We start from the raw sequence: 27,784 nt of genomic DNA, 5'->3' as shown, positions 1-27,784 counted from the left end.
TCAGCCCTGTGATGACCTGGCGACTTGTCCAGGGTGTACCCCGCCTTTCGCCCGTAGTCAGCTGGGATAGGCTCCAGCTTGCCTGCGACCCTGTAGAACAGGATAAAGCGGCTACAGATAATGAGATGAGATGAGATGAGTGATTTTGCTGTTCCGAAGGTTTTAAAGGTTGACTCAAAAACAATACTGGACTTATGTGTTATAATTAGGGCTGTCCATCGATTAAAGCTAGACGGCCTTTCAATTTCATAAAATTGGTGAAATTTAGTTCCCTCTGAAATTTGGTCAAAATATCAGGCCATTCTGTGGCTGGGAAGTTATTTAATTTGAGGGGATTCCCGAGCAAATAATGTGCATGAAATTGCTCGCTTCGCGCAGTCAAGCAGACAGAGGAAGTCCGTGTGCGCATGCGCAAGTTTACCTTCTTCTTTTGGTTTTTACGGCAGCTGGCATCCACAGTCCTGTATTACTGCCATCTACAGGTTTACCTTGACCGTGCACTGACAGTTCCATCATTCTGTCACTAAACGAACAGCTGATCACACCGAGGTGCTCGCTGACTGCCGATATTTATTAGTTTGGTCCTGCGTTTCCTTTCCGTCGCAACGTAACGTCTTTTCTTCTCGCTTTCTGTTACTGTAGTCGGTCTTTCACGTTTCATTTGCACGCTCACGCCCTCCATTTTCCTCTCCTGTTTCAAATTTGTATCCCACAATGCCTTGAGCGAACAGGGAAAGCCCACCACGTGATGCATGATGTAGTATCTTGTATTGGGTCATGGTGAAGCAGGAAAAAATAGCGGAGAATTTAGGGCCACGTGGCTCTAAATTCATTAATTGTTATGTTTAAAAAAAACTAATAAAATTGGAAGTCTGTGATTCGAATTCAGTAGCTTTCGGTCCCCTAAACAAAAACAAAACCCAACTAAATACATTTGTTAAGGCACGCAGCTCATAAAGATGTTTTCCTGTAAAATGCAATAACTCACTGGTAAATATATGGTACATTCATGAGCAAAAACTGCATTTATAAGCACGTTTACATCACTCACAAATTTCTCAGAATAAAATAAAATCTCTCACCCCAGTGTGCAGCCTGCATGCTTACACACATGCACACACAGACACACACACACACACGGACCTTAACACGTCGTCTTTTCTCCCCTCTCAACCATCAAGAGCATATTAAAATTACACACACTTTATATAAACAGTCAGAATGCAACAATATAAGTTGATTCTGTACTTAAATGCACTTTATCATGACTTACGCCGACCAGCTACTTGCTACATCACTCACTTGTGCTGCATCGCTTCCTGATTTCCCAAACTACAGGGGAAGTGCACAGAGCGTGTATGCGTTAATTGCGTGTCAAAAAAATTAGTGGCATTAAAAGGAATTTGCATTAACGCGTTATTATCAGGTTAACTTTGACAGCCCTAATTATAAACGAGAGCGTCAATGACAGCGTAGCTCACTCTGGCCCCGTCTAGTCCAGAAGGAATGATCTAAAGTGGGCCACCTTGCACAATAAATGTTGCAAGCTACATATACTATATACACAAGCTATATATAGAAACTGTATACACCCTAGGAATATTGAACTATTTGCCAGAAAGAATCCAAAACAGCGAGGAATTGACCGAGAAGAAATGATTTTTGTTGAACTGTTCATTAAGGCTTAATTAGTCCATTACTTCATTAATAATTGCAATTAAGCAAATCTGGGTAGAAGTTATATGCACCCTAGGTACCCCTACCTTCATGCCAGAAAGAAAAAAAAACAGTGAAGAATTGAGAGAAGAAGCGATTTTCGTGAAATGTGGACGACGATGGACAACACATGACGGTGGAAGCTCATCACCTATCGGCCAGATGAGATAATAATCAGTGTTCTCCACTTTTCAAAAATAAAAGGTGGTGGCTGGGGTTTGGGGGCCGCCTAGGCCCCCAACGGGGTCCAGGGGCGGAACCCTGGTAGGGGGTTAGGGGGACGATGTCCCCCTGAAGCAGACGGACTTTGGGCTTTTTTGACAGTGAAACTGGCCAATAAATAGATAGGAAATGCTAAATCATTGTTAAAATCATTTTACAAAAAATTAACACATTCTTACTTTACATATCATTTTTATTGTCGATGTGAGACTCATTTGACATTTCAGTTGAGACTGATGTGCCTGTTGCGCATCCCTGAATTAATTATATTTTTTTCTGTGTGTGAAAAATAAATGAACTTCAAGTCAAGTCAAGTCAACTTTATTGTCAAATATGCTATACATGCGCGACATATAGCACAAATGAAATTTCAGTCCTCTCTGACCCACGGTGCAAACAGGCAATGCAATAAATAAAAATAAAAATAGAGTAATTGAAAAAACAAACAAACAAACAAACAAACAATATAAACAGTATAAACACTCTAGATAAGAACTAGACAAAGACTAAACACTCAAACAGACAATATAAACAGTATAAAACACTGCATAAGCAAAATACCCAATTACAATAAATGCATACATTTTTTTTTCAATACACATAATTAATGTTAATTGGGTGAAACCAGCCCTGCGATGACCTGGCGACTTGTCCAGGGCGTACCCCGCCTCTCGCCCATAGTCAGCTGGGATAGGCTCCAGCTTGCCTGCGACCCTGTAGGACAGGATAAGCGGCTACAGATAATGGATGGATGGGTGAAACCACTCCAATCAATGCATGAACTGGTGCGCGTGCCCGAGACCGGCACTACAAAGCCACCCCGGCCTCCGTAGTTCGGGTCCTTTGACCCAGGAACCCAGAAGTCCTGCAGTAAACAACCACAGGGAAGCAACGGGAAAATGCAGCTCTCGCCTACACATTCACAGATGCGTAAAATAAAAGACCTGAACTTAACTAATGTGTGTGTGTGTGTGTGTGTGTGTGTGTGTGTGTGTGTGTGTGTGTATGTGTGTGTGTGTGTGTATATGCTGTTATATGATTAGTGTAACTGTGTGTCACAATCTGTATGCAGCCGGCCGAATGGTTTTCTATTGCAATCGCGTGGCCACTTCAGGTAGCCCCGTATGCATTCGTTTAATGGTCTTCTGCGTGTTAAATAGTTACAAAATTATAATAAAGCGAATACGATTTATTTGGTGTATACTGATGAAGTTACGTTGTTTTTTTTGGCCAAGGGAAGGGCGGCGGGCCAGAATTATAACGTGACCGTGCGCCACTTTAAAAGCGCCCGTGGGGAACACTGATAATTATACTGTCTTTATTATCGATGAATATTTCTAGGTGTACAGCTGTACTGCTAGACTCTATGAGAAGACGGATATATAAAAGACTGGCAGCATTCAAGAGATGAAATGGATATTACAGTTTCAAATTTTGACATTTTCTTCTACATATAGTCCTGAAATCTCCAGGCCTTGATGAACTGAAATGTGTCTATCTTTTGCAAGTATCCTAAGAAATATTAAAGTTAAAGAAATGTAAAAACCCCACCACACACACACACACACACACACACACACACACACACACACACACACACATACACACACACACAAGGTGGAAAACAGATTGCATAAAGGTTTCATTCCATCTCCCCTTAAAGACTCCATGCCTACCTCTGCATGTTTATGACCTATTGTACTTATGGAGAAGCAACATTACTGTCCTAAGATTAATTCGCGTGCAATGGGAAATGAGTTGTCATTTTTATTATCCGCATCTTCCGTATCAGTCTTAAACACAAGCCTCGTGGTCATTTCCTCACTCACATGATCTCTGGCTGGGAATCGTTGATGTATTCAGTAGTTGCTCTGTTGACGAAATTTCTTTTAATCAGTCATTTAAACATCGTAAAAGTTTGTCCTGCTGCATTTGTTAAGCTGTCTGCAAAACCAACACGATCTTTGCAGGAAGGGTTAAGACAGCCAAGGCAAGGGTAGAAAGTAGGGGTGGGTATTGCCAAGGACCTCACGATACGATACGCATCACAATACTTGAGTCACGATACGATACGCATCACGATACTTGAGTCACGATACGATACTGCGATATATTGCGATATTCTACATAGTTCACTGAAAAATGTAAACGCATTATGCATCTTAAAATCCGAGTTGTATGTACATCAGATGATAGTGATAATTCATGGGACAAACTGAGTCAAAACAATGTAATTCTAATTATCCATGCCATTTTATTGTAACTATACAAGCGCAAGTTACAACATATTTGCAGGAACAACACACTGTCTGGAACACATTGAAAAGTGCAGTGTGCATCTTAGTCTCCCTGAGCACGATTATGAAACAAAGTGCAGTGTGGGTCAGCGTCCACACACTGAAACTGAACTGAAACCTCAGTGAATCACGTTTCTTCTGAACTTTGAGTAAATACTCAAAATAAAATGCAGTGTCTCACACGCACTAAAATTGAAAGTGAGCAATTCCAGCGTTATGGACGTGACACTTGAACTCAAAATGGCAACAAATGACCCAGTGCATGTTTTATTGTCTCCCAGTATTTAAACAGGTGTTGCATATTTTAAGGCTGTACCATACTGGAGAAGTGATAGAACAAGAACAATTCCCATAGTACATCTAGGGCATGCCAGAAAATGCCAATAAAAGATGCGTTATGGACGTGACAGAAAAAGTATCACTTTTTTTGGGTGACTGTACATTTTTATCAAACTCTGTGAAATTGTAAACCTAATGTCGAAATGGAGATATCCATTTGATAGAGGGGTCCAAGGTGAATATTAAAAAATCTTTGTTTAAAATATTTTGTATTTCATGCAGAGTTTCGGAAGGAAAAGTCAGCGTTATGGATGTGACGAAATTCCGTTATGGATGTGACGCGTCTGAAATAGACATGGCATATGTTTAGAAAATCAGCAATTTAACCACCATAACCCTTTGAAAAACTCTCTAAATATCAGCTAAAACTATCAAAGTTCTTAAATAATATTTAGGATGGCTATTGTTTTGCTGTTTTGTGGATTTTAGCATACATTTCTGTGGCTTGTGGCAATAATATAGAATTGTACATGATCAAAGTTGATTTTAGCTTGGGTTTTACATTATAAGAAAGAAAGACTGACAGTGACATATTAGGTTGGTTACAAATTGGTTCAACTTATTCACATCTGTAAAATACAGGCCTAGGTGATATCTCTGGGAGTGGTTTTGATGTATTACATGTTGCTTTATTTTTGCATGGTGAGGTTGACATTTACATGGAATTGCCCAAATGCAAAATAAAATGCAGCTTCTTGCCTTTGGTCTTAAATGACAAAATTAAGTTCACAGTTACAGTAAGTCACACATCACTGAAGTAGACGGGAGGACTTTGGCGCTGTCCAGTGTAGTTTGCTTCGGGTCGGATTTCGGTGGCTCCGGCTGAGCTAATATGTCGGGGTGGTGTCGTGCTAAGTAAGTTCGCAAGTTTGTTGTGTTACCTGAATATCTAATTAGAGCGAAACAGGTTTTGCAGAGTGCGTACTCTTTGTCCAGCTCACTGTTTTTTTTTTCTCCTTTCCTTTGGAATCCAAAGTGCCTCCAAACATCTGCCTTAAAGTTTGGCGGCGTCTCTAGGTTTACATTAACAGCCGTGCTTGCTTGTTTTTTTTTCCTCACTGCAACCACCGGGAAAAAAAGAGAAGACGAAGAGTGCGGAACAGTGAGGTAGCGGCACAGCGACACCTCGCGGAGCGGAGGTGCGGAAGTTGTACTGGATTTACAACCCGTCTGAAACATGATTTATTATTTGAAAAAATATCGATATTCAAATTTTGAGTATCGATATTGAATCGGAAGACAAAGTATCGCGATATATCGCCGTATCGATAATTTTGCCCACCCCTAGTAGAAAGTCGCCTAAAAGAAAACGGTTCCACATGGTTCAGGTGTAATTTATATTTAGATATGTTTGATTTGTTATAGTGTGAGTGATGACTGGGCAGATGAACTGTTAAGAGCTATAAATAGTGTATGAAATCAAGCATTGTTACACTATGAACATTTTTTTTTCTCTGTGCTTTTGGGGGAGCTTTGTTCTGGAGTTATCGAGACTGAAATGAGCTGCAGTTAACTGAAGAGCAGTCCAGCTGCTTTGAGCTGGGTTTAATGAGCGGGAGCTGACCTCAGAAAGACCTGCAGAGTTGCATTCGGTTAAACAGCTGTTTTGTTAGTGGGGTGCTGGGTCAAGCAAGACCACACACACGCACACACACAGGCAACTCTTTCATAGCTAATTGCACCCCTTGGATTCCTGTTGTTGTTGTTTATATGGCACCCTTTTCAACCAACAGGGAAAGGGTTCTTGAACCAGTTTCATTCAGGATTCTTTGAACCTTGGTGCCAGCTAGCAAGCCTGCCCACGTTTTCACTAGTTTTGAATGAAACCATTGTAGTCAAGGATGCGTCATGAACTGAGGTTGTTGCACAATTCACAACAGGAGTAAACTAGGAGCAAGATGCTGGTGCGCATTGATTACCTGCAAGCTTTTGTTCTGTTACTGCGGATATTTTTTTGGGGCTTTTTTTCACCTTTATTGGATAGGACAGTGTAGAGACAGGAAATGAGCAGGAGAGAGAGACGGGGAGGGATTGGGAAATGACCTCGGGTCGGAATCAAACCCGGGTCCCTGGATTTATGGTATGGCGCCTTAGCCAGCTGAGCTATGACGCCCCACAGTTATTTGTTTTCGTTACTTTTTTTTTTGGAAGATGTATCTTTTGCCATTGCACTCTCCGTCTACTTCCTCTCCAAACTAATGACACGCCCACTGATGTCGTCATGGTTCACGCTGGAAAAACCAGCTATATTTCGGATCCAGTTGGGAAACAACTTTTCAGGTTGCGAACGAATGGTTGAAATGCTCTGAATGGTTGTCTTCACCGTCCGCATAAAGGAAATCAGTAGGAGCAAGATGGAGTACATGTGCGTGAATGAGGACGAGGACAGTGGAATGGTACAGCTATAAGGAATAGAGGTGGTCAAAGAAGATGAGTTCAAATATCTGGGGTCAACTGTACAAAGTAATAGCGAGTGCAGGTTGGATGGATGGAGGAGAGTGTCAGGAGTGATTTGTGACGATGGTTGCCAGCAAGAGTGAAAGTGAAAGTGTACAAGTGATTTCCCGGGAAACACTGATTTTCGTGACGTCACGTGCGGGCTGTCTCCTTCTGAATCCTACGTCAGCGCTGGTTTGCCAACAGCTGTTAACACTGGCAGTAAAAATATTGGGGTGTGAGGGGGAGGAATCTGGAACACAGACAAATGAATGAAGAAATGAATCAGTGAAGAGTTATCAACGAAACTGACTTCATGTTAAAACTGTTAATGTTATAGTCATGTTGTCTGTTGTTGCCCAAATGAGGATGGGTTCCCTTTTGAGTCTGGTTCCTCTCGAGGTTTCTTCCTCATGTCGTCTGAGGGAGTTTTTCCTTGCCACTGTCGCCACAGGCTTGCTCACTGGGGATAGATTAGGGATAAAATTAGCTCGTTTTAAGTCGTTCAAATTCTGTAAAGCTGCTTTGTGACAATGTTTATTGTTAAAAGCGCTATAGAAATAAACTTGACTTGACAAATGGACTGACAGTGAAGTCCAGGCTTTATTGAGCCTCTGTGCAACGGAGGAAATACAGCGCCATTTTGACGCGTTTAAGTGAAATATAAAATCTTGATTAAACTAAATGTTCTTGTCCATGTGTTTTTAAAGTGCAGATCACGGGTAAATTCAGGAGCAAGATCAATGTAATTCTCCTATTTTATATTAAACTTTGGTCAAATATCTGTAACATTCTGCATTCTCTGCAATTTTTTTTACCTTGCGCAATACCAGAAAAATTCAGTTGAAATCGAGCCATTTGAGTCGAATTGGTCCGCCTCTGAAAAAACTTGGCATTTGGATTTCCTGGCAAACATTGATTATCGTGACGTCGCGTGCGGGACGCCTCCCTCTGAATCCTACGCCAGCGCTGGTTTGTTTATGAGAAAACGACCTGGTGGTTTTCTGCAAATTTCTTCAACGTTATCACATAATTATTAAAATGGTTAACAGATGTATTGTAGGAGGGTGTAGCAACACCAATCCTGATGGGATTAGTACTCATCGTTTCCCAAAAGACCGGACAATGAGAGAGAAATGGGAGCGCTTGGTCTACACAGGCTGTGCACTGAAACCGTGCAAAGCTCGCGCAGCCTGCTGGTGCTTCCGCAGGTAACGTCACGAATCTGGCTCCAGACTCCCTTGGGATTTTTCCAGACGCGTTTTGTTGTTTTATTTTTTTCTGCTGTAGACAGATGGCCTTGTGCAAAATTATCCTTCTGGATGAGTGTGTAAAGGGACATACTTTCATATAAAAAACCCCCCGAAATTGGTCCAGAATATGCACTTTAACATCTCTAATGTCCTGTAACATAACACCTCCTTCTCACCTTTGAAACCCCACTGAAACCTGCATCAGCCCTTCGCTTCCCTCCTCCGTCTTGCCTCTTCGATCCACCCCAAGTGTCCTTCTCTTTACCATATCAAACAGCACCTTTTAGTTGAGTTAAAGCTGGCAGACAGATGTAGGTAGGTGGTGACAGACAGGAAGGTTGCCAGTTCAATGCAAATAAATCATCTTAGCTCCTTTTAGTGGACCGTTAAAACATGATGCGAGGATGCATTTGAATGCGTTTAATATTTTCCCTTTTGTTTATGTTATAAATACAACAAATGTAATAGAATACTGCAGTTCAAATATGATAATAATATTTTGGATTTACAGCTTTTTTCATTGCATTCTATTTATGAGGAATCATGATAAACACTGCCACTATATAACAGTTATTTCACGAAATCGAGTCATACATGAGCTGATAGCCGACAAGGTGCGTAGAGCCAGGTGGCTATAAGCCATGTACAAGATTGAACGGAATAACTGTTTTATTCTGTCCACATTCACTGGATTTTGAAAAACAGAGCATTTTTATTTTTTTTGCAAATTCAGTAAACAAAACCCTTATACAAAACATCCAAAAAATCATTTCCACTTAGAATGTGAACAAACCGGTGAAATGACAGGAGCAATTTGTGAAAAATGCAATTAATTAATTATTATTATTATTATTGAAACATACAAAAAGATACATTCTTACCATCAAATACAACCCCAATTCCAAAAAAGTTGGGACAAAGTACAAATTATGAATAAAAACGGAATGCAATAATTTGCAAATCTCAAAAACTGATATTGTATTCACAATAGAACATAGACAACATATCAAATGTCGAAAGTGAGACATTTTGAAATTTCATGCCAAATATTGGCTCATTTGAAATTTCATGACAGCAACACATCTCAAAAAAGTTGGGACAGGGGCAATAAGAGGCTGGAAAAGTTAAAGGTACAAAAAAGGAACAGCTGGAGGACCAAATTGCAACTCATTAGGTCAACTGGCAATAGGTCATTAACATGACTGGGTATAAAAAGAGCATCTTGGAGTGGCAGCGGCTCTCAGAAGTAAAGATGGGAAGAGGATCACCAATCCCCCTAATTCTGCACCGACAAATAGTGGAGCAATATCAGAAAGGAGTTCGACAGTGTAAAATTGCAAAGAGTTTGAACATATCATCATCTACAGTGCATAATATCATCAAAAGATTCAGAGAATCTGGAAGAATCTCTGTGCGTAAGGGTCAAGGCCGGAAAACCATACTGGGTGCCCGTGATCTTCGGGCCCTTAGACGGCACTGCATCACATACAGGCATGCTTCTGTATTGGAAATCACAAAATGGGCTCAGGAATATTTCCAGAGAACATTATCTGTGAACACAATTCACCGTGCCATCCGCCGTTGCCAGCTAAAACTCTGTAGTTCAAAGAAGAAGCCGTATCTAAACATGATCCAGAAGCGCAGACGTCTTCTCTGGGCCAAGGCTCATTTAAAATGGACTGTGGCAAAGTGGAAAACTGTTCTGTGGTCAGACGAATCAAAATTTGAAGTTCTTTATGGAAATCAGGGACGCCGTGTCATTCGGACTAAAGAGGCGAAGGACGACCCAAGTTGTTATCAGCGCTTAGTTCAAAAGTCTGCATCTTTGATGGTATGGGGTTGCATTAGTGCGTGTGACATGGGCAGCTTACACATATGGAAAGACACCATCAATGCTGAAAGGTGTATCCAGGTTCTAGAGCAACATATGCTCCCATCCAGACGACGTCTCTTTCAGGGAAGACCTTGCATTTTCCAACATGACAAGGCCAAACCACATACTGCATCAATTACAGCATCATGGCTGCGTAGAAGAAGGGTCCGGGTACTGAACTGGCCAGCCTGCAGTCCAGATCTTTCACCCATAGAAAACATTTGGCGCATCATAAAACGGAAGATATGACAACAAAGACCTAAGACAGTTGAGCAACTAGAATCCTACATTAGACAAGAATGGGTTAACATTCCTATCCCTAAACTTGAGCAACTTGTCTCCTCAGTCCCCAGACGTTTACAGACTGTTGTAAAGAGAAAAGGGGATGTCTCACAGTGGTAAACATGGCCTTGTCCCAACTTTTTTGAGATGTGTTGTTGTCATGAAATTTAAAATCACCTAATTTTTCTCTTTAAATGATACATTTTCTCAGTTTAAACATTTGATATGTCATCTATGTTCTATTCTGAATAAAATCTGGAATTTTGAAACTTCCACGTCATTGCATTCCATTTTTATTTACAATTTGTACTTTGTCCCAACTTTTTTGGAATCGGGGTTGTAATTTTATTCCATATTTTGTTGCTTTTTTTTATTTTTTGGGGTTTTGTTTTCGAGTAGAGTTTTTATTTCATCCTCGGTTGGTTCAGTAACGCTCCACCATTTTCTTCTTCTTTTGTTTTTTTTTTGCCGGTTGGCAAACCAACGCAAAGGTGCATTACCGCTACCGACTGGGCTGGAGTGTGTAACAGAAGATATTGGTGGGAAAAAGGTATATTCTTTTAGCTATTTCTGTTTCTTTCAAATACTTAATAATAAAGTGATCCTTGATGCGCTCCGACATTTTGTTTTTCTCTACTCACGGTATATGAGCTGATAGCCTAGTAGTAGAGTAGCCAATCAGGGCGCTTGGTTGCTCATATCCAGTGAATGTGGATAGAATAATAAGCGATAGCAAGTGTTGAGAACAAACACTGAAGGCTTGTATAATGAATAAGAGCATTGATTAATACTAACATAGCTAGCTTTGTGGAGGCAAAGGACAACCGAGAGCGCAACTGTATAGACGGGACAGCACAAGGGGTAACTGGTGGAGTGTCAGAGATGAACAGAGGTGGTTTATTCTGCAAAACAAAAATGGGAATGGACGTAAAGGAAAAAAAATGGCTGAATAGATGCACAAGTGAGAGAGAGCAGGCAGAGAGAAGAGGCAATGGCGGGATCATCTATAAATTCAAGCGTGTTATGTGGACAGAGGGGTATTGTGGGTACCCAGCTGCTCTCTGGCCTTGATTCAGATTCAGAGCAGGGATTGGCAAGAGAGAAAAGAGAACCCCTAATGTACTCAGTGAGACTCACAAATGTCCACTACGCGCTTGTGTTTTCAGCGAGAGTTGCCTTCTGTTGACTCCATCCCTCCTCGTCACACACTCTGTCACACCATCGTTCACCTATTGGGTCATTTTATAGATAAATGTATAATATAGCTTTGCTTTATATATATATATATATATATATATATATATATATATATATATATATATTAGTGCTGTCAAAAATGTCGCGTTATTAACGCGTTAACTTGACTCAATTTTAACGGCGATAATTTTTATATCGCGAGATTAACGCTCTGTGACATGATGCCACGCCCCGCACAGCCAGAGTCCTCTGCCCTCCCCCGAAGAGCCACGGTGCTCGGCTTAGGTTTCGTTTTCCCATCGGCGGCTCCAGCCCCACTTTGCAGTGGCTGTGACAAGACGTGTTATGCTCTGCAATAAAAAACAAACAAACATTGGTACAACCAGTGTTCGAACTATGCCGATATTTTCGGGGGGTCCCTTTATTCCCTTGGGGGGGGGGGGGTGCTTGCGCTTGTCTCAGAGCGCGGCTCTCCATCGCGCGCTCACTTCGGATATGCAGATGCTTCCCGTTACACACGATTGCTATGTCAATAAACATCATTTTGACAATATTTTAGAGAACCCCCAACATTTCCCAAATCATGTTTTCAAGGGATCTCATGTCTGTTTCAGGGGATCTCGGATCCCCCGAGTACCCCCGTAGTTCAAACGGTGAGCAAGCCCATTCACTTTTTTATGCTGATAAGAGAATTACAATGGTTTTTCATGTGACAAAAATGTGCAATTAAATTGCGATTAATCGCGAGTTAACTATGACAGTCGTGACATTAATCGCGATTAAATATTTTAATCGCTTGACAGCACTAATATATATATATATATATATATATATATATGGAAGGAAAGACTCACAAAGTAGAAGAACAGTTTTACAAACAGTTTACAAAAACACTCTATATAGCAGTTATTCCACAAAGTTGAGTCGTACATGAGCTGATAGCTGACGAGGCGCGTAGCACCGAGTCGGCTATAAGCCATGTATGATGAGATTGAGTGGAATAACTGTTTTATTCTATCCACATTCACTGAATTTTGAGAGAGCATTTTTATTTTTATTTTTTGCAAATTCAGTAAATAAAAACTTTATACAAAATGTCCGACAAAATCATTTCCGCTTAGAATGTAAACAAATCGGTGAAATGACTATAGCAATTTTTGAAAAATGTGATAATAATAATAATTCTTGAAATAAAAAAAGATATGTTCTTACCATCAAATACTTTTATTCCATATTTTGTTGCTTTTTTTTTGCATTTTTGGGGTTTTGTTTTCGAGTAGAGTTTTTATTTCATCCTCGGTGGGTTCACCAACACGCTCCGCCATTTTGTTTTTCTCTCCTCACGGTATATGAGCTGACATCCTAGTAGTACTGTAGCCAATCAGAGCGCACGATTGCTCATATCCAGTGAATATGGATAGAATAAAAATGTGATGTTCCTGAGCTGCTGTGAGTCGTCCTGACAGTCTTATTGTTCGCAGTCAGCATTGTGTCCGGGGTGTGTGGTCGGAATATGTAGGAAATTTGTACTCAAATACGTCAAAGATCATCATATCCCGACTTTAAACATACCTGTATACCATCTCATGCCTTTCGACAATTGAATGGAAGTAACACATATTCCAACACATCAGAGCTTGCTTTATTATACGCCTAATAGACTTCATTTAGCATCCGACCATATGGTGTGTGTGCATGTGGACAGCAGCTCTTCTTACTTTGCCCAACACTGATAACAGCCCTTCCTGAGTCGCATGGTTTTCTTACGGAAAGCTTTTAATGTCCTCTGATTCATGAGGGAGACATTAAATCTACACCCGCTGTTACTCTACAGTGCATCTCCTTAGTCCTGCTCTCCTCAAGTAAATAACACAGAGGTCTATATACAAGAAAAACACATCCGATCATATGGCGTTGTAGTTAAAAATAAACATATTAACGATGTCTGTTTTTGTTTTGTTTTTTAAATAATATTCAGTTGTTCTGGAGTTCTGTGTAAATGTTAAAATATCCACCTGAAACGTTGGATTACAATAAGATACTCTGAGGGAGGTCTTTCAGGGTTGGTCAGTAACAATAAGCTGTGTTTCTTGTTTACGGCATTGCCAAGCTTTTAGTACTAATTGATTTCCACCGCTAACAAAGTGCCTTTTTAGTTAAAAATAAGATCAAAAATATAAACTCGTTCAAAATATAAAGAACAGAAATTTGAATACCATATGGAATGCTTGACGTGGGTAGAAATCAAGTCCTGTTTGTGTTAATATGAGCTAACATGTGGCTACTTTACCACACGCGCGCACACACACACACACACACACACACACACACACACACACACACACACACACACACACACACACAGAGCTACATGTGACTCAAAAGTCATATGCCATTAAAATGTGCAGCTTGTCTTTCATCTCCACAATTGCACATTAGTCAGCTGACCAACTTTCACTCAGGATGTACTCACACTCGGACCGATTGCCTCATACCGCTCCTGAGAGTGATTGTGTGTCGTGTCCCGCGGCCCTGTGCTCGCTCTGTGTTTTATGTTCTGATCCCAAGAGCGCTTACGTCATCACAGTGCAGCTTTACTCACCGACTACAATTCATGTTCATCAGTAAGGTGAGAATCAGACCCGTTACAAACCCAAATATTCTCCAGTGAATTGAAAATTGCCCATTATAGCATCCGAGTTCTGTGCGGTTAGCGATCATACTGTGCACGAGCCCAAATAAACGGCGCCCGAGCGCAAGTCTTCCAAGTATGTCCAATCCCCTTTTTTGACAAACAGGAAACAGGTTCTTGAACCAGTTTTGTTCTTAGAACCTTGTGCCAGCTAGCGAGCCGGTCCACGTTTTTACCAGTTTTGGACAGAACCGTTGTAATCAAGGATGTGTCATGAATTTAGGGCGTTGCACAATTCACAACAGGAGTAAACTCTAGTAGCAAGATGTTGGTGCGCATAGATTACCTGCAAGCTTTTATTCTGTTATTGCAGATATTTGTTTTCGGTCCTTTTTTTTTTTGATGATGTATTCTTTTCTTTTGGGTTTTCCATTGCTGCGCCTCCTCTCCAAACTAATGACACGCCCACTGATGTCATCATGGTTTGCACTGGAAAAACCAGCTATATTTTGGTTCCAGTTGGGAACCAACTTTCCGGGTTCTGAAGCAATTTACTCTTGGCCAGAATGCTCTGAATGGTTCAAAATTTGGTGTGTGAATGAGAAATTTGGTTGAAAAGGGGTACAAGTGAGGGATGGCACGGTGGTGTAGTGGTTGGCACTGTCACCTCACAGCAAGAAGGTTCTGGGTTCGAGCCCAGTGGCCAACGGGGGCCTTTCTCTGTGGAGTTCGCATGTTCTCCCCATGTCCGCGTGGGTTTCCTCTGGGTGCTCCGGTTTCCCCCACAGTCCAAAGACATGCAGGTTAGGCTAATTGGTGGCTCTAAATTGACCGTAGGTGTGAATGTGAGTGTGAATGGTTGTCTCTATCTGTCATCCCTGCGATGACCTGGAGACTTGTCCAGGGTGTACCCCGCCTCTTGCCCATAGTCAGCTGGGATAGGCTCCAGCTTGCCCGCAACCCTGCACAGGATAAGCAGTTACAGATAATGGGTGGATGGGGTATAAGTGAACCACACTAGTCAAACAAACAGGACTTTGAGCATCAAACATGCTTGGGTGTGGTACGGATCATCTAGTATGAGTATGCACATACTGTCATGAAGGATAGTGACTGTAATGTGGTTTCTTTACTCCGGTTCCTGGAGAGCCCCCTGTCCTACACATTTTAGTGTTTCTTTGTTCTTAACACACCTGATTCATCTCATGAGCTTAGAATCAGCCCTTCCTGGGTAGATGTTACATTACATTAACGGCATTTAGTAGACACTGTTATCCAGAGCGACATACAACATACCCAGAACAGCCTGGGGAGCAATTGGGGGTTATGTGCCTTGCTCAAGGGTACTTCAGCCATTCCTGCTGGTCCAGGGAATCGAACTGGCAATCTTTTGGTCCCAAATCTGCTTCTCTATCCATTAGGCCATGATGTTAGAACAGGAAAATGAATTGGGAACCCGTGGTTTAGCCAGATGATACAAGTCTTTTTAAATCTTTCTCTCACATTCACAGGTGGCCAAGGACGTTTCCATCCGCTTGCACAATGAGCTGGACACAGTGGAGAAGAAGAGGAGTCGTCTGGAGCAGGAGAATGAAGAGCTGCAAGTGAAGCTCCAGGACCTGGAGGTGGCCAAGCAAGTTCTGCAGGCCGAGTTGGAGAAGAGCCGAGAGGTAGGACATGGACCAGGCGTCTGCTGGTTTAACTGGAGCCATTAGAATGAAGGGCTGTTCAAATAAAACGATGTTAAACAGGTCTTAGTGGATGGTCTGAGGTTTATATTTACCTTGCCCACAACAGAGTCAGCAGGGCGAGGTATTGTAATCAGTGCGGTTTGTTTGTTTGTGTGTCTGTCAGTTAACAATCTAACGTCTAGACGGTTGCACTGATTGACTTCAGATTTTCAGGGTAGGTGGGTAATGGTCTGTAGATTACCTGATTAAATTTTGGGGGTAATCGGGTCAAGGTCACCGGAAAGGTCAAAATAGTTTTTTTTGCGATAACTTTCTTCAAATTCATCATTTTGACTTCAACCCAAAACCAAAATGTGCATCTTTCAATTCTGCTTCCAACCATATGCTGCATGATTGGGTAGCTAGCTTAGACAGTCTCCGTAGCGGTTGGGGGTTAAAGGTCGGGGGGGCCAAGGTCATCGGTCAAAATAACATTTTCCATTATAACTCAAAAACAGTTGCCAATAGACAGATGTTTACTATTATGAGCATATAGGAACTCCCATATGGCCTTTCATTTGCCACCATGATCTTTGACCTTGAGTGACTCTGAAAGGTCAATTTCAAGGTCACGGATTTTCAGAGGGCTGTAGCTTGAAAACGGTTGATGGTAGACAGATATTTACCATTATATCAACTTATAGGAAGTGCCATATGGGCTTTCATTTGGCACCATGATCTTTGACCTTGAGTGACCTTGAAAGGTCAAACTGAAGGTCATGGATTTTGAAAGGGCTATAACTTTAAAATAGTTCATGATAAGCCAGATATTTACCATTATCAACTTATAGGAAGTCCCATATGGGCTTTCGGTTGCCGCCATGACCTTTGACCTTGAATGACTTTGAAATGTCAAACTCAAGGTCATGGATTTTCATAGGACAGCTGATGATTGAGAAATATTACCATTATCAACATATCGGTATAAAATAAGTGCTGCCGGGCGAGGTTTGTTTTGCCTGGCAACGCTTGTTATGTTTATATAGTCACCATAAATTTGGTGATTTTCAGAGGCTACGATCAGTATTATTCTGGAAACAGGGAACAGACATGTATAATGAAGAAAACACTTGGAAAGGAAGTGAGGTTAAAGAGAGCTTTTTATGAGACGTTGGTTTTCCCTTGACCACAGTTGAACTTTTACACAGAACTTAAATATACATGGCTCCATACACATTTAAGATGTAGTCATTTCGCATTCTTTAGAGATGAGTTCATGGTGTGGTCGATATGGTTAGCGCCATGCTTGTCTGTGCCTGAATATAGGGAGCTGCTTGTGTGTTTAGCCAGCGATGAGCCTGTTGACTTTTCCAGTGTAAATGTCATGAAGAGGAAAGACATGAATCGACTTTAATGGTAGACACACAAATGGACTTTAATGGCGGACTCCTTCTGTGAGACATTGGAAGCGTGTAACTTTTTTAGTTATAACATTCTCTTTTATAGATCTTTGTTGGGTCGTAGTGTATGGCTGTGTGTGATACAGTCAGTATGATTCAGTATGATAGCTGTGTAAGTGGACATGAAGCTGATTTTTTTTTTACTGGTGAATGTTTGGGGTTTATTAGAGTTTATTAGTTCCATCAGTGAATGTTTCACTGTAAGGCTTCATCGTTTACACTCAATAAAAATCATTTTTTGGCTGTTTTCTTTCGGATTGCACACTCAGATGCTCAGCTGCCGTTTGGCTGCACTGCTGTATGTGGGCGAGCACACAGAGCTGGCAAAGCCCTGTTTGGCTACGTTCCTGAGCCGGGCTTTTCTGCTGTTTACTGACCGTTTGTGGTACAGGACTTGTGTGTGTGTGTGTGTGTGTTACAAATAGAGCAAAGCTATTTTTTGCTCCTAGTGATCATGTTTAGTGTAAAACAAAGGGTTAGGGTTATTTTGTTAATGCAAAAGAAAGTAGAAGATACAGTGTCTTGCAAAAGTATTCATCCCCCTTGGTGTTTGTCCTGTTTTGTCGCGTTACAAGCTGGAATTAAAATGGATTTTTGGCAGATTAGCACCATTTGATTTACACAACATGCCTACCACTTTAAAGGTGCAAATTGTTGTTTTATTGTGACACAAACAATAATTGAGATGAAAAAACCCATCTGGAGTGTGCATAGGTATTGACCCCCCAAAGTCAATACTTTGTAGAGCCACCTTTTGCTGCAATTACAGCTGTAAGTCTCTTGGGGTATGTCTCTATTAGCTTAGCACATCTAGCCACTGGGATTTTTGCTCATTCCTCAAGGCAAAACTGCTCCAACTCCTTCAAATTAGATGGGTTGCGTTGGTGTACAGCAATCTTCAAGTTATGCCACAGATTCTCGACTGGATTGATGTCTGGGCTTTGATTAGGCCATTCCAAGACATTTAAATGTTTCCCTTTAAACCACTCCAGTGTAGCTTTAGCAGTATGTTTAGGGTCATTGTCGTGCTGGAACGTGAACTTTCATCCCAGCCTCAAACCCCTGGCTGACTCAAACAGGTTTTCCTCCAGAATTGCCCTGTATTTAATGCCATCCATCTTTCCTTCAGTCCTGACCAGCTTTCCTGTCCCTTGCATGATACTGCCACTACCATTCTTCACTGTAGGAATGGTGTTCTCAGGGTGGTGGATTTGTGCCACACATGGCATTAGTAGTGGTGCAGAGTCAGGGTCCTTCCAGAACAGGTTGATTTATACAGACATCATGTGACACTTTCATTGCACACAGGTGGATCTTAATCAGCTAATTATGTGACTTATGAAGTGAATTGGTTGGACCAGCTCTTACTGAGGGGTTTCATATGAAAGGGGGTGAATACATATACACACTCCAGATTTCTGTTTTTTCATCTTAATTATTGTTTGTGTCACAATAAAACAACAATGTGCACCTTTAAAGTGGTAGGCATGTTGTGTAAATCAGATGGTGCTAACCCTCCAAAAATCCATTTTCATTCCAGCTTGCAATGCAGCAAAACAGGACAAACACCAAGGGGGATGAATACTTTTGCAAGACGCTGTATGGAGCAGATAAAGATGGGGAGTGGAGAGGATCAACAGAATATTTTAGAAATGTGAAAGAAGTGTGTGCGTTTATATATCACTGTGTGTGTGTGTGTGTGTGTGTATATATATATATATATATATATATATATATATATATATATAGTGCAGAAGTGTATTTTTTTCTGAATTTGTTTTCAGTTCATGATAATTCATAGTTCATTCATGTTGCTTTGGTCCGATTATACATTATAGTTCAATTATACATAATGAAGTGTCTGAGGTCCAATTATAAAAGTCTGTATGTTTATAATTTTTTGCCAGTAAAGCATTATATAAAGAGATAGACAGAGATATTTATTACCGTCGCCAACTTTGTTGAACAAGGTTATGTTTTCGCCTCTGTTTGTTTGTTCCCAATGTAACTCAAAAAGTAGTGAACAGATTTTGATGACATTCTGAGAAAAGCTGAGCCATGAGCCAAGGAACAACTGATTTTATTCTATCCACAGTCACTAGACATGAGCAATCGTGCGCTCTGATTGGCTACTCTACTACTAGGATATCAGCTCATATACTGTGAGTAGAGAAAAACAAAATGGCGGAGCATGTTGCTGAACCAACCGAGGACGAAATAAAAACTCTACTTGAACACAAAACCCCAAAAATAAAAAAAGCAACAAAATATGAAATGAAAGTATTTGATGGTAAGAACGTATCTTTTTTTAATTTTTCAAGAATTATCATTATCGCATTTCTCACAAATTGCTCCTGTCATTTCGCTGGTTTGTTTACATTCTAATCGGAAATTATTTTGTCGGACGTTTTGTATAAAGTTTTCATTGATCGAATTTGCAAAAAATAAAAATAAAACTGCTCGGTTTCTCAAAATCCAGTGAATGTGGATAGAATAAAAGTTATTCCACTCAATCTCGTTGTACATGGCTTATATCAGCTCATGTACGACTCGATTTCATGGAATAACTGTTCATTATTTTTATGCAAGTCCAGATATGCATGCAGATCCAGGATTTTTTTTGTCTGTTCCCAGCATAACTCAAAAAGTATTGAATGGATTTTGATGAAATTTGGTGTACAGTTTCAGTATTATCCTCGGTTCAACTGATTTGATTTTGATATTAATAATATGTGGGTTGGGGGAGGAATGAACTCTACTGAGTGTCCTTCTAGCATTTGTTCTCAGATGAGCTGGAGAGTGATAAAATAAATTCTTGTGTAGGTCTATGATGTGGGCCCTCAAAGGTGACGCTTGAAGCCTCCTACATTTAAATTTGAAATCAATAAAATGTAGTGGGGCGGCCTGGTGGTGTAGTGGTTAGCACTGTTGCCTCACAGCAAGAAGGTCTGGGTTCGAGCCCAGTGGCCGACAGAGGCCTTTCTGTGCGGAGTTTGCATGTTCTCCCCGTGTCCGCGTGGGTTTCCTCCGGGTGCTCCGGTTTCCCCCACAGTCCAAAGACATGCAGGTTAGGTTAACTGGTGACTCTAAATTGGCCGTAGGTGTGAATGTGAGTGTGAATGGTTGTGTGTCTCTGTGTGTCAGCCCTGTGATGACCTGGCGACTTGTCCAGGGTGTACCCCGCCTCTCGCTCATAGTCAGCTGGGATAGGCTTCAGCTTGCCCGCGACCCTGTACAGGATAAGCGGTTATGGATAATGGATGGATGGATGAATAAAATGTAGTGACACTGTGTGAGTAAAAAGTGTCATGCAGGAAATATTAAGGTTAGTGTTCCGTGTCTGCAGCCATAATTTCAAAAACTTTCAATTAGTGGCACAAAGCATCAGCACGGGATGAAGCGCTTTTCCTTGTGTTTAGAAAGATAATCAACACAGAGCCACATCTTCCATTAGTGAGGTGACAAATTATCAACTTGGTGCATCTGCAGAAGGTTAGTCAGGAAGAAGCACACCGAGCTTATTAAAAATGGCGAGCCAACCTCATGGCCTCTCGGGTCTATTCTCTCTCTCTCTCTCTCTCTCACACACACACATTAACTCTCCTCTTCCACGTTCTTACCTTAGATGTGTGTGCTTTGCTCTGTTTTCCCATTCTCTCCTCCCTTACTTCCTCCATTTCATCTGCATCGATCTTCCAGCTGTCAGAAAGCTTCATGAGGGAATTAGACAGCGAAGGAGAGCAGGATGGGAGATGGGAAACGTGTGTGTGTGTGTGTGTGTGTGTGTGTGTGTGTGTATGTGTGTGTGTGTGTGTGTGAGATGGCTCGAGGCTGATACAGCTCTGTGGGAAATCTCTGAGGGAACTGGAAACAGACCTCTTAAAGCAGTAGCTGGCTGAGACTCAGATTTACAGTAGATTCCATTTTATCAGAACTTTTGTTATTCGGACTTGTTTAGTATCTGACATTTGCTTCACATCTGAAGTTTGGTGTCTGAAGTTTGGATGAAGTTTAGTATCTCAAGTTTGCACAGGAAAAACTAAGAATTTAGTGTTAGTCAGCGTGTAATAGTCGCTTATAGACTCCAGTTTAGCATTGTGCAAACTGCGTATCTCAATCATCAGATCACACACTCGTACACGGGAGAAGATATTCTGCCAAAAGATATTCCCTCAGATGGAGTTCTGACGATGGCGGTGCAGAGCGCAGTCGAACACATCACTCCAAAATCTCACATCGCTTTTCAGCTGAGTTGAGATCTGATGAATGCTGTAGAATGGGGTTAGGGTTACTGATCTAAATCAGTCTGATAGCATTCAGTGAGCCGTCCTGCTCTGTGGATGGGGGTGGGATGGGGCGGGGCCAGAGCGGGACTGATTTTCAGCCTGGGAATGTCATCTGAGCGGCCCACACACTCACATGGGATGTCCCTTGTTTAGAATAAATCTTTAGTCCTTGCAGAAAACTGAAACATGGGTTCTGGGTATGGCCATGAGTGCGTGCATCCTCCAGAAGAACCGCCTCCTTCCATTCTGCCATCAACTGATCATGTTCAAATAACGCTGCTGAGAAATCATTGCACTTGATTTTATACAGTCTATGGATGTGACGTGACCCTAGTGATTACTGATAGCCTCTCAGTGTCACCTGCGAAAAAATCAGTTGCGTTTTAGGAAAGAAAAGAAAAAAAAAACCCATCCACTTTCAAAGCTGCTTCACAGTAACGAGGACCTTGACAGAAATGTAGTGGAGTGAAAAGTACGATATTTGTCTTTCAAATGTAGTGAAGTTAAAGCCATAAGTTTCCAAAAAAAAATACTTAAGTAAAGTACAGATACTCACAAAGTGTACTTAAGTACAGTACTCAAGTAAATGTACTTCGTTACTGTCCACCTCTGGCGTTGATCACCTCAGCTAAGGTTATGATCTGATTCCCTGTAGGAGCTCAGTGCACAATTTTGACCACCATGTTCTCAGAGCTGTCACTGCTGATGTGGCAAAAGTATTAGTAACTATAGAGGAATGATGGGAAGTGTTGGAAAAAATATCAGGGACGTACGGTACCACCGTATTGGTCAGAGTGTAAAATTCCAAACAGGAAGTCCAGACCCAGTGAGCAGTATCGAAATGAAGGGTTTGCACTGAGTCATTATGCGATGACAAAGAATGGCTATTCACATTCCTTTAGTTCACTCAAGTACTGTATACACTCAGGAGCTTAATCTGAGACTGAGATACATCAAGCAGCCAATCGGACGACTGAACAGAAACATGTCACTTATTGTTTATTCTCAGTATATCATTATAAATGACACTCAGACTGCAGACTCTACCAGCTCGTGCATAATTATCTACATAGAGTAGCCTACATAAATAAGAACAAACAGGAACTATTGTTTTCTTGTTCTGTAGTAATTAGGGCTGTCAAACGATTAAAAAATTTAATCGCGATTAATCTCAGGATTTCATATAGTTAATCGCGATTAATCGCATTTTTTTTAATCTATGTAAATGAATAAGGCTTTTAAAGTGAAATGTTACAATTTCACTAGACGCTGCATTGAGCTGGTGGCCCCGTTGCTGGGATACGTCAGAGTGTCCGCCATATTGGATGTGGCAAGTCTTCCCCGTAAACCAATGCAAGTAAATGGACTGAACTCCATAAAGCCCCTTTCTACAATAATATTTAACTCGATGCCTTTTATTCACCCATTAAGACACACACGTATATATTTGGGAAACAAACAGGCATCAAAACAACATGTATAACTTTTAATGTGATGGTTATAAATAGTGTGCGAAATACCCTGTACACTGCAAACTAGCGACAGATAGCTCAGGTAAGCTAATCAGTCAGCATACCGTAGCAAGCTACCAAAACCTGAGGCCACAATAACCAACCTACAAGACTGAATATGATAAATGATGGAAATAGTGGAAAAACTGGAAACAGTGAATGAAAATTAAAAATTTACTGTTTTATTTATTGAGTCACCACACAGACCTACTCTCGTTGAATAAAGTGAGCTGAATGACCGCCAAACTGAGTTCGGCCAGGTTCTAACGTCATACCAAAACAAAATACATCACTGATTCCTTCACATTCAGAAAGGTTAAAAACATTCATCATACGTTCAAAAACGTTCATCATAGTGTGGCACTGTATTATCTAATTCTCACTGCTTATAACTCTACACCTACCCGGTGGAGATGAGCTGGGAAACTGAAGACTGAAGGAACAGTATTGAAAAGTATTTTTCCAGTCTCACCTGTGAAAGGTAATCCCATGTGATCTCGTTTGGATGGTAAACCTGTTGGTACAGTTAAACGCAGCACATGAATGAGGCATCTTTATTCTCGGCTACTGTCTAGACGCTGTACCAGAGACGGTTGAAGAATCTCCACTTTGCCCCATCCAATATGGCGGCGAGGATGACGTATGATTCTACGCAGAAGGCGGCGTCTATGTTTATATGTCTAATGGCCCTTTTCCACTACCCTTTTTCAGCTCACTTCAGCTCACTTCAGCTCACTTCAGCCCGACACGGCTCGCGTTTCGACTATCTCAAAACAGCACGACTCGGCTCGCTTCAGCCCTGCTTAGCACCCAAAACTTGCACGGTTTTGGAGTAGGGCTGAAGCGAGCCAAACCGAGCTGAGTGAGGCTGGGGGCGTGAGCAGACACTCCCCTGTGCACTGATTGGTGAGGAGGAGTGTCCTCACATGCCCACACATGCCCCGCGAGCACGCTGGGATCTGTAAAGAAGAATTACGAGAATTATGAAGCCTTATGCGCCTCGCCTCATCTATACGCTCTTGCCAGTATCTGTTGGCGTTGTCGGTGACAACAAGCCACAGCACCAAGACCAGCAACACTAACGACTCCATGTCCTCCATGTTTATTGTTTACTATCCGGGTCGTGAGACTACCGCTTAAAAGATCACTGATGTCACTGTTTGCGCCGCTTAACGACATCACGTGACGTCCACCCACTTTCGCTAACTCCACCCAATGTGTCCACCCACTTTCAGCCAGCATGGTTCAGCGCGGTTGTAGTCGAAATGCAACTCCAACAGCCCCGCTCAGCTCGACTCAGCCCAACTCAGCACGGCACGGCTCAGCCCGACTCAGCCGTGTTTGTAGTGGAAAAGCGGCATATGACTTTCTCCATCACTCACACTTACTCTTATTGAAGCAGCACGCAACAAGCCTCAACAGGAACTACGGGTGACTCGCAGGGCCAAATTAGAATTTGCGTTAACGGCACTATTTTTTTAATCGCGATAAATTGAGATCGCGTTAACGCGTTATTATCGCATTAACTTTGACAGCCCTAGTAGTAATGTATAACCTTAAAGGAGATATGCAGAACCTTTATTTTGAAATACATTTCTGAGTGGATAGTATCTCCATCCTTGACTCTTGTATGCTGCATAAATGGGAATAAAAAATATATATTTTTTTGAGAGTTAAAATCCACCGCAAAGTTGGCATTCGAGCTGCCCCGCTGAGCCAGCCATGCCTGAGTGCGTGGCATCACAGCGGGAACTGGTGCTATAGACCAAAGCCAGACTCGGTAGGCAAGAGTGGTTGCAATGGCCTCTTCGTTCAGATTTACAGTATTGGAGATTCTTTGGATTCATCAGATAGTAATACATCTGACTGTGATAGTCCTGAAATTGGAGTGTGTGTACATGCTGATGCTATACACGTAGAACCATATCAGTTCAAAACATCGGAAAGTGAATCTGATAGTAACACGTCGGCCACGGAGGCCCCCACCTTATGAAATAAAGCCAGAGAACAAAGCCGTCTAGAGAATTGGATGGAATTGAACTGACCGTCTCATGTGACTCTCATTAAAACAGGATAGGCGTTATAACTTACTCAACGTGCATGCATTTTCACTGATAAAATGTAAAAGCCTAATTAAATAATCAGATGAACTGAGACAATCACATTCTGAAGCAAATTAAATAATCTTATACCGGTAACTTAAACACACAATACAAGTTACATGTATTAATCTAAATGCAGGTAAACAACGAGTGTTGTTGTTTTTGTTGTGATGTAACCAAATGAGTCACATCTTGCCCGTCTCTGTTCTCGCTTCTTGAAGGCCGATTTTGTGGACGATTGTTTTGAAACAATCTGACTTTCAGTTCTTTGTTCAGTTCTCCGTTCATTCGCTTCTTCCATGTAAGGGTGAGATATTGCTGCTGAGGCAAGCATATCCAGCGGAAAAATCAGACGACTGGTCCACTCATTCTCCATTTTCTCCATACCGAGTACTCCGCCATTACTGCTCGTCTCACACTCCGGGAGAACTGGTGCAACTGAACTTACTTTCCTTTTCTTGTAGTTTTCTTTTTCTTTAATTGTTGGTACTGCACCCTCTTTCAATACAGACTTATAGCCAACGCTCCTCAACAGATCAGAGGTCTCGTATGAGTCCTCAGTAAAATGTGCAGAGCAGAAGAGAGACCACTTTGTAGGCACCCAATCTGTGAATTTCTTGCAAAATGCATCCAAATCTTTGCAGTTTGAACATTCTTGGGCCATGAATGCAACATAAATCCACCTTCTGTCGTGTTGCTGCACCGGCCAGCAACACATCCGCGTGGCATGGCGATAAATTAGCTCAAAATGGAGGATGGAGTTGCAGTCAGCTCTGTGTTTTAAAGAAAGAAAGAAAGAAAGAAAGAAAGAAAGAACAACTTTATTCATCACTCACTTGTGAAACTTCCTCTCTGCATTTAACCCATCTGAAGCAGTGAACACACACATGCACACACACATGAGCAATGAGCACACACACACACCCAGAGCAGTGGGCAGCCATGCTAACAGCGCCCGGGGAGCAGTTGGGAGTTAGGTGCCTCGCTCAAGGACACCTCAGCCCAAGGCCGTCCCATATTAACCTAATATCTAGTATAGCGGAAATGGCGATGAGACCGATAGTCTTCCTGTTGTGACATCACAGATGTCAAGATCATTCACTCAGACCGCTACCTATATGAATCACTTTAATCGTAAAAATGACTAGATTAGATTTATTGTTCACGTTTAAAACTATTCCTGTGCCATTCTTGAGGTCTCAAGGCATTTATAAACAAAAAGTGAGGCCATGGCTCTGCTTATCTCCTTTAACTGAAAGCTGTTCTTTCTCTCTGTTTGCTGTGAGGGAAGGAGCTCTCATTTGTTTATCCATCTGATCTGATCTGTGTCTGGTTTTATCTCTAGAAGAAAAGTGACACTCTAGTCCATTCTCTTATCTTTTCTAAGGCTGGTAACTTCAAAGTAGATTATTATGTCGTGGTATTGTGTGTTTGTGGGTCGTTATTACTGATTATACACAGAGCAGCTCTATTTACTATCGTGGTCAATGCTAAAACAAGACACACACACACACACGCGCAAGACACAAGGCACAAGACAGGTCAAATGCTTGAGACCACAGCGTTTGTGATCACATGCTTATAACAGGATGGACAAACACTTATTCTAGGATTTGAATCTCACACGTACAGATACAGACAGAGATGAATTATTTTAATGTTCTGAGTTTACTGTCTGAAAAATGGAATCATATCTAAAGGAGATGTTCCCTAAACTGGAAATCTTGAGCATTTGTCTATGTTTGAACAATCTTTTTATTGTAATGCTTTCTTTCTTTCTTTTCACCAGTGTCAGGTGTTTACGTCCATAAACATCCACAGCTGTTGTTCTTCTCTTCTTCCGTCTTTGTTTCTCCACCCTCATCTTTGGAAACACTTATTGGATGAGGGGTGTTTTGAAGTGTCAGGTTGCCAGACCCAGCGGGAGGCACTGGTCCATGCAAGAAGCTTTTTAAAAGGACCGGGGTGCATTCACTCAGGCTTGGTTTAGGGAGTCTGATGGGAGCCATTGTTGTCTGGATTGAAATGTTGAGTGCTGCAGGGGTGGGGGGAGGTGAGTAAGTGTGTGTGTGTGTGTGTGTGTGTGTGTGTGTGTGTGTGTGTGTGTGTGTTTGAGGGGTTGAAAAGATATTAAGGCTACGGCCACATTAATATGTTGTAGTCTTTAAACTGTGTTCTACAACAAAAAACATTTCCATCGAAATGAGTATTTTAGCTCCGTATTAGAAATAATCTCTGTCCATACTAATGTACCTGAAACGCATACCAGTTAGCCATTCATGTACACTGGGCATGCACGTGTCGGTATAAACAGCTGATGCGTTTTGTTTTCTTCCAGAAAAGGACCATGTGACATGGGCGTGGCGAATCAGGAGGGATACGTCCTAACTGATAAGACCCGATATGCATCATCATTTCCAAAAGTCTCTGTTTCTGCCCATCCAGACTAAAATGCAACCTGAAGTTTTCAAACTAAAACAGAGCCAGCAGCCAGCATTTCCAAAAGTC

The 27,784-nt window shown here is 41.5% G+C and overlaps 1 protein-coding gene across 3 annotated transcripts in view; it reads left to right on the top strand.

The window, feature by feature from the left end:
* The window catches only part of mtcl2 (microtubule crosslinking factor 2), a 137,785-nt gene that overhangs the window by 32,479 nt on the left and 77,522 nt on the right, over nucleotides 1-27,784 (top strand). For all 3 annotated transcript variants that reach the window (XM_060937930.1, XM_060937929.1, XM_060937928.1), the window contains exon 3: nucleotides 15,759-15,917. In XM_060937930.1, coding sequence (XP_060793913.1) covers nucleotides 15,759-15,917 — 159 coding nt within the window. The remainder of the gene's footprint in view (nucleotides 1-15,758; nucleotides 15,918-27,784) is intronic.

The sequence above is a fragment of the Neoarius graeffei genome, chromosome 13, assembly GCF_027579695.1.
Source record: "Neoarius graeffei isolate fNeoGra1 chromosome 13, fNeoGra1.pri, whole genome shotgun sequence".
Taxonomy (NCBI): Eukaryota; Metazoa; Chordata; class Actinopteri; order Siluriformes; family Ariidae; genus Neoarius; species Neoarius graeffei.
This window is presented reverse-complemented; position numbering and strand designations above follow the sequence as displayed.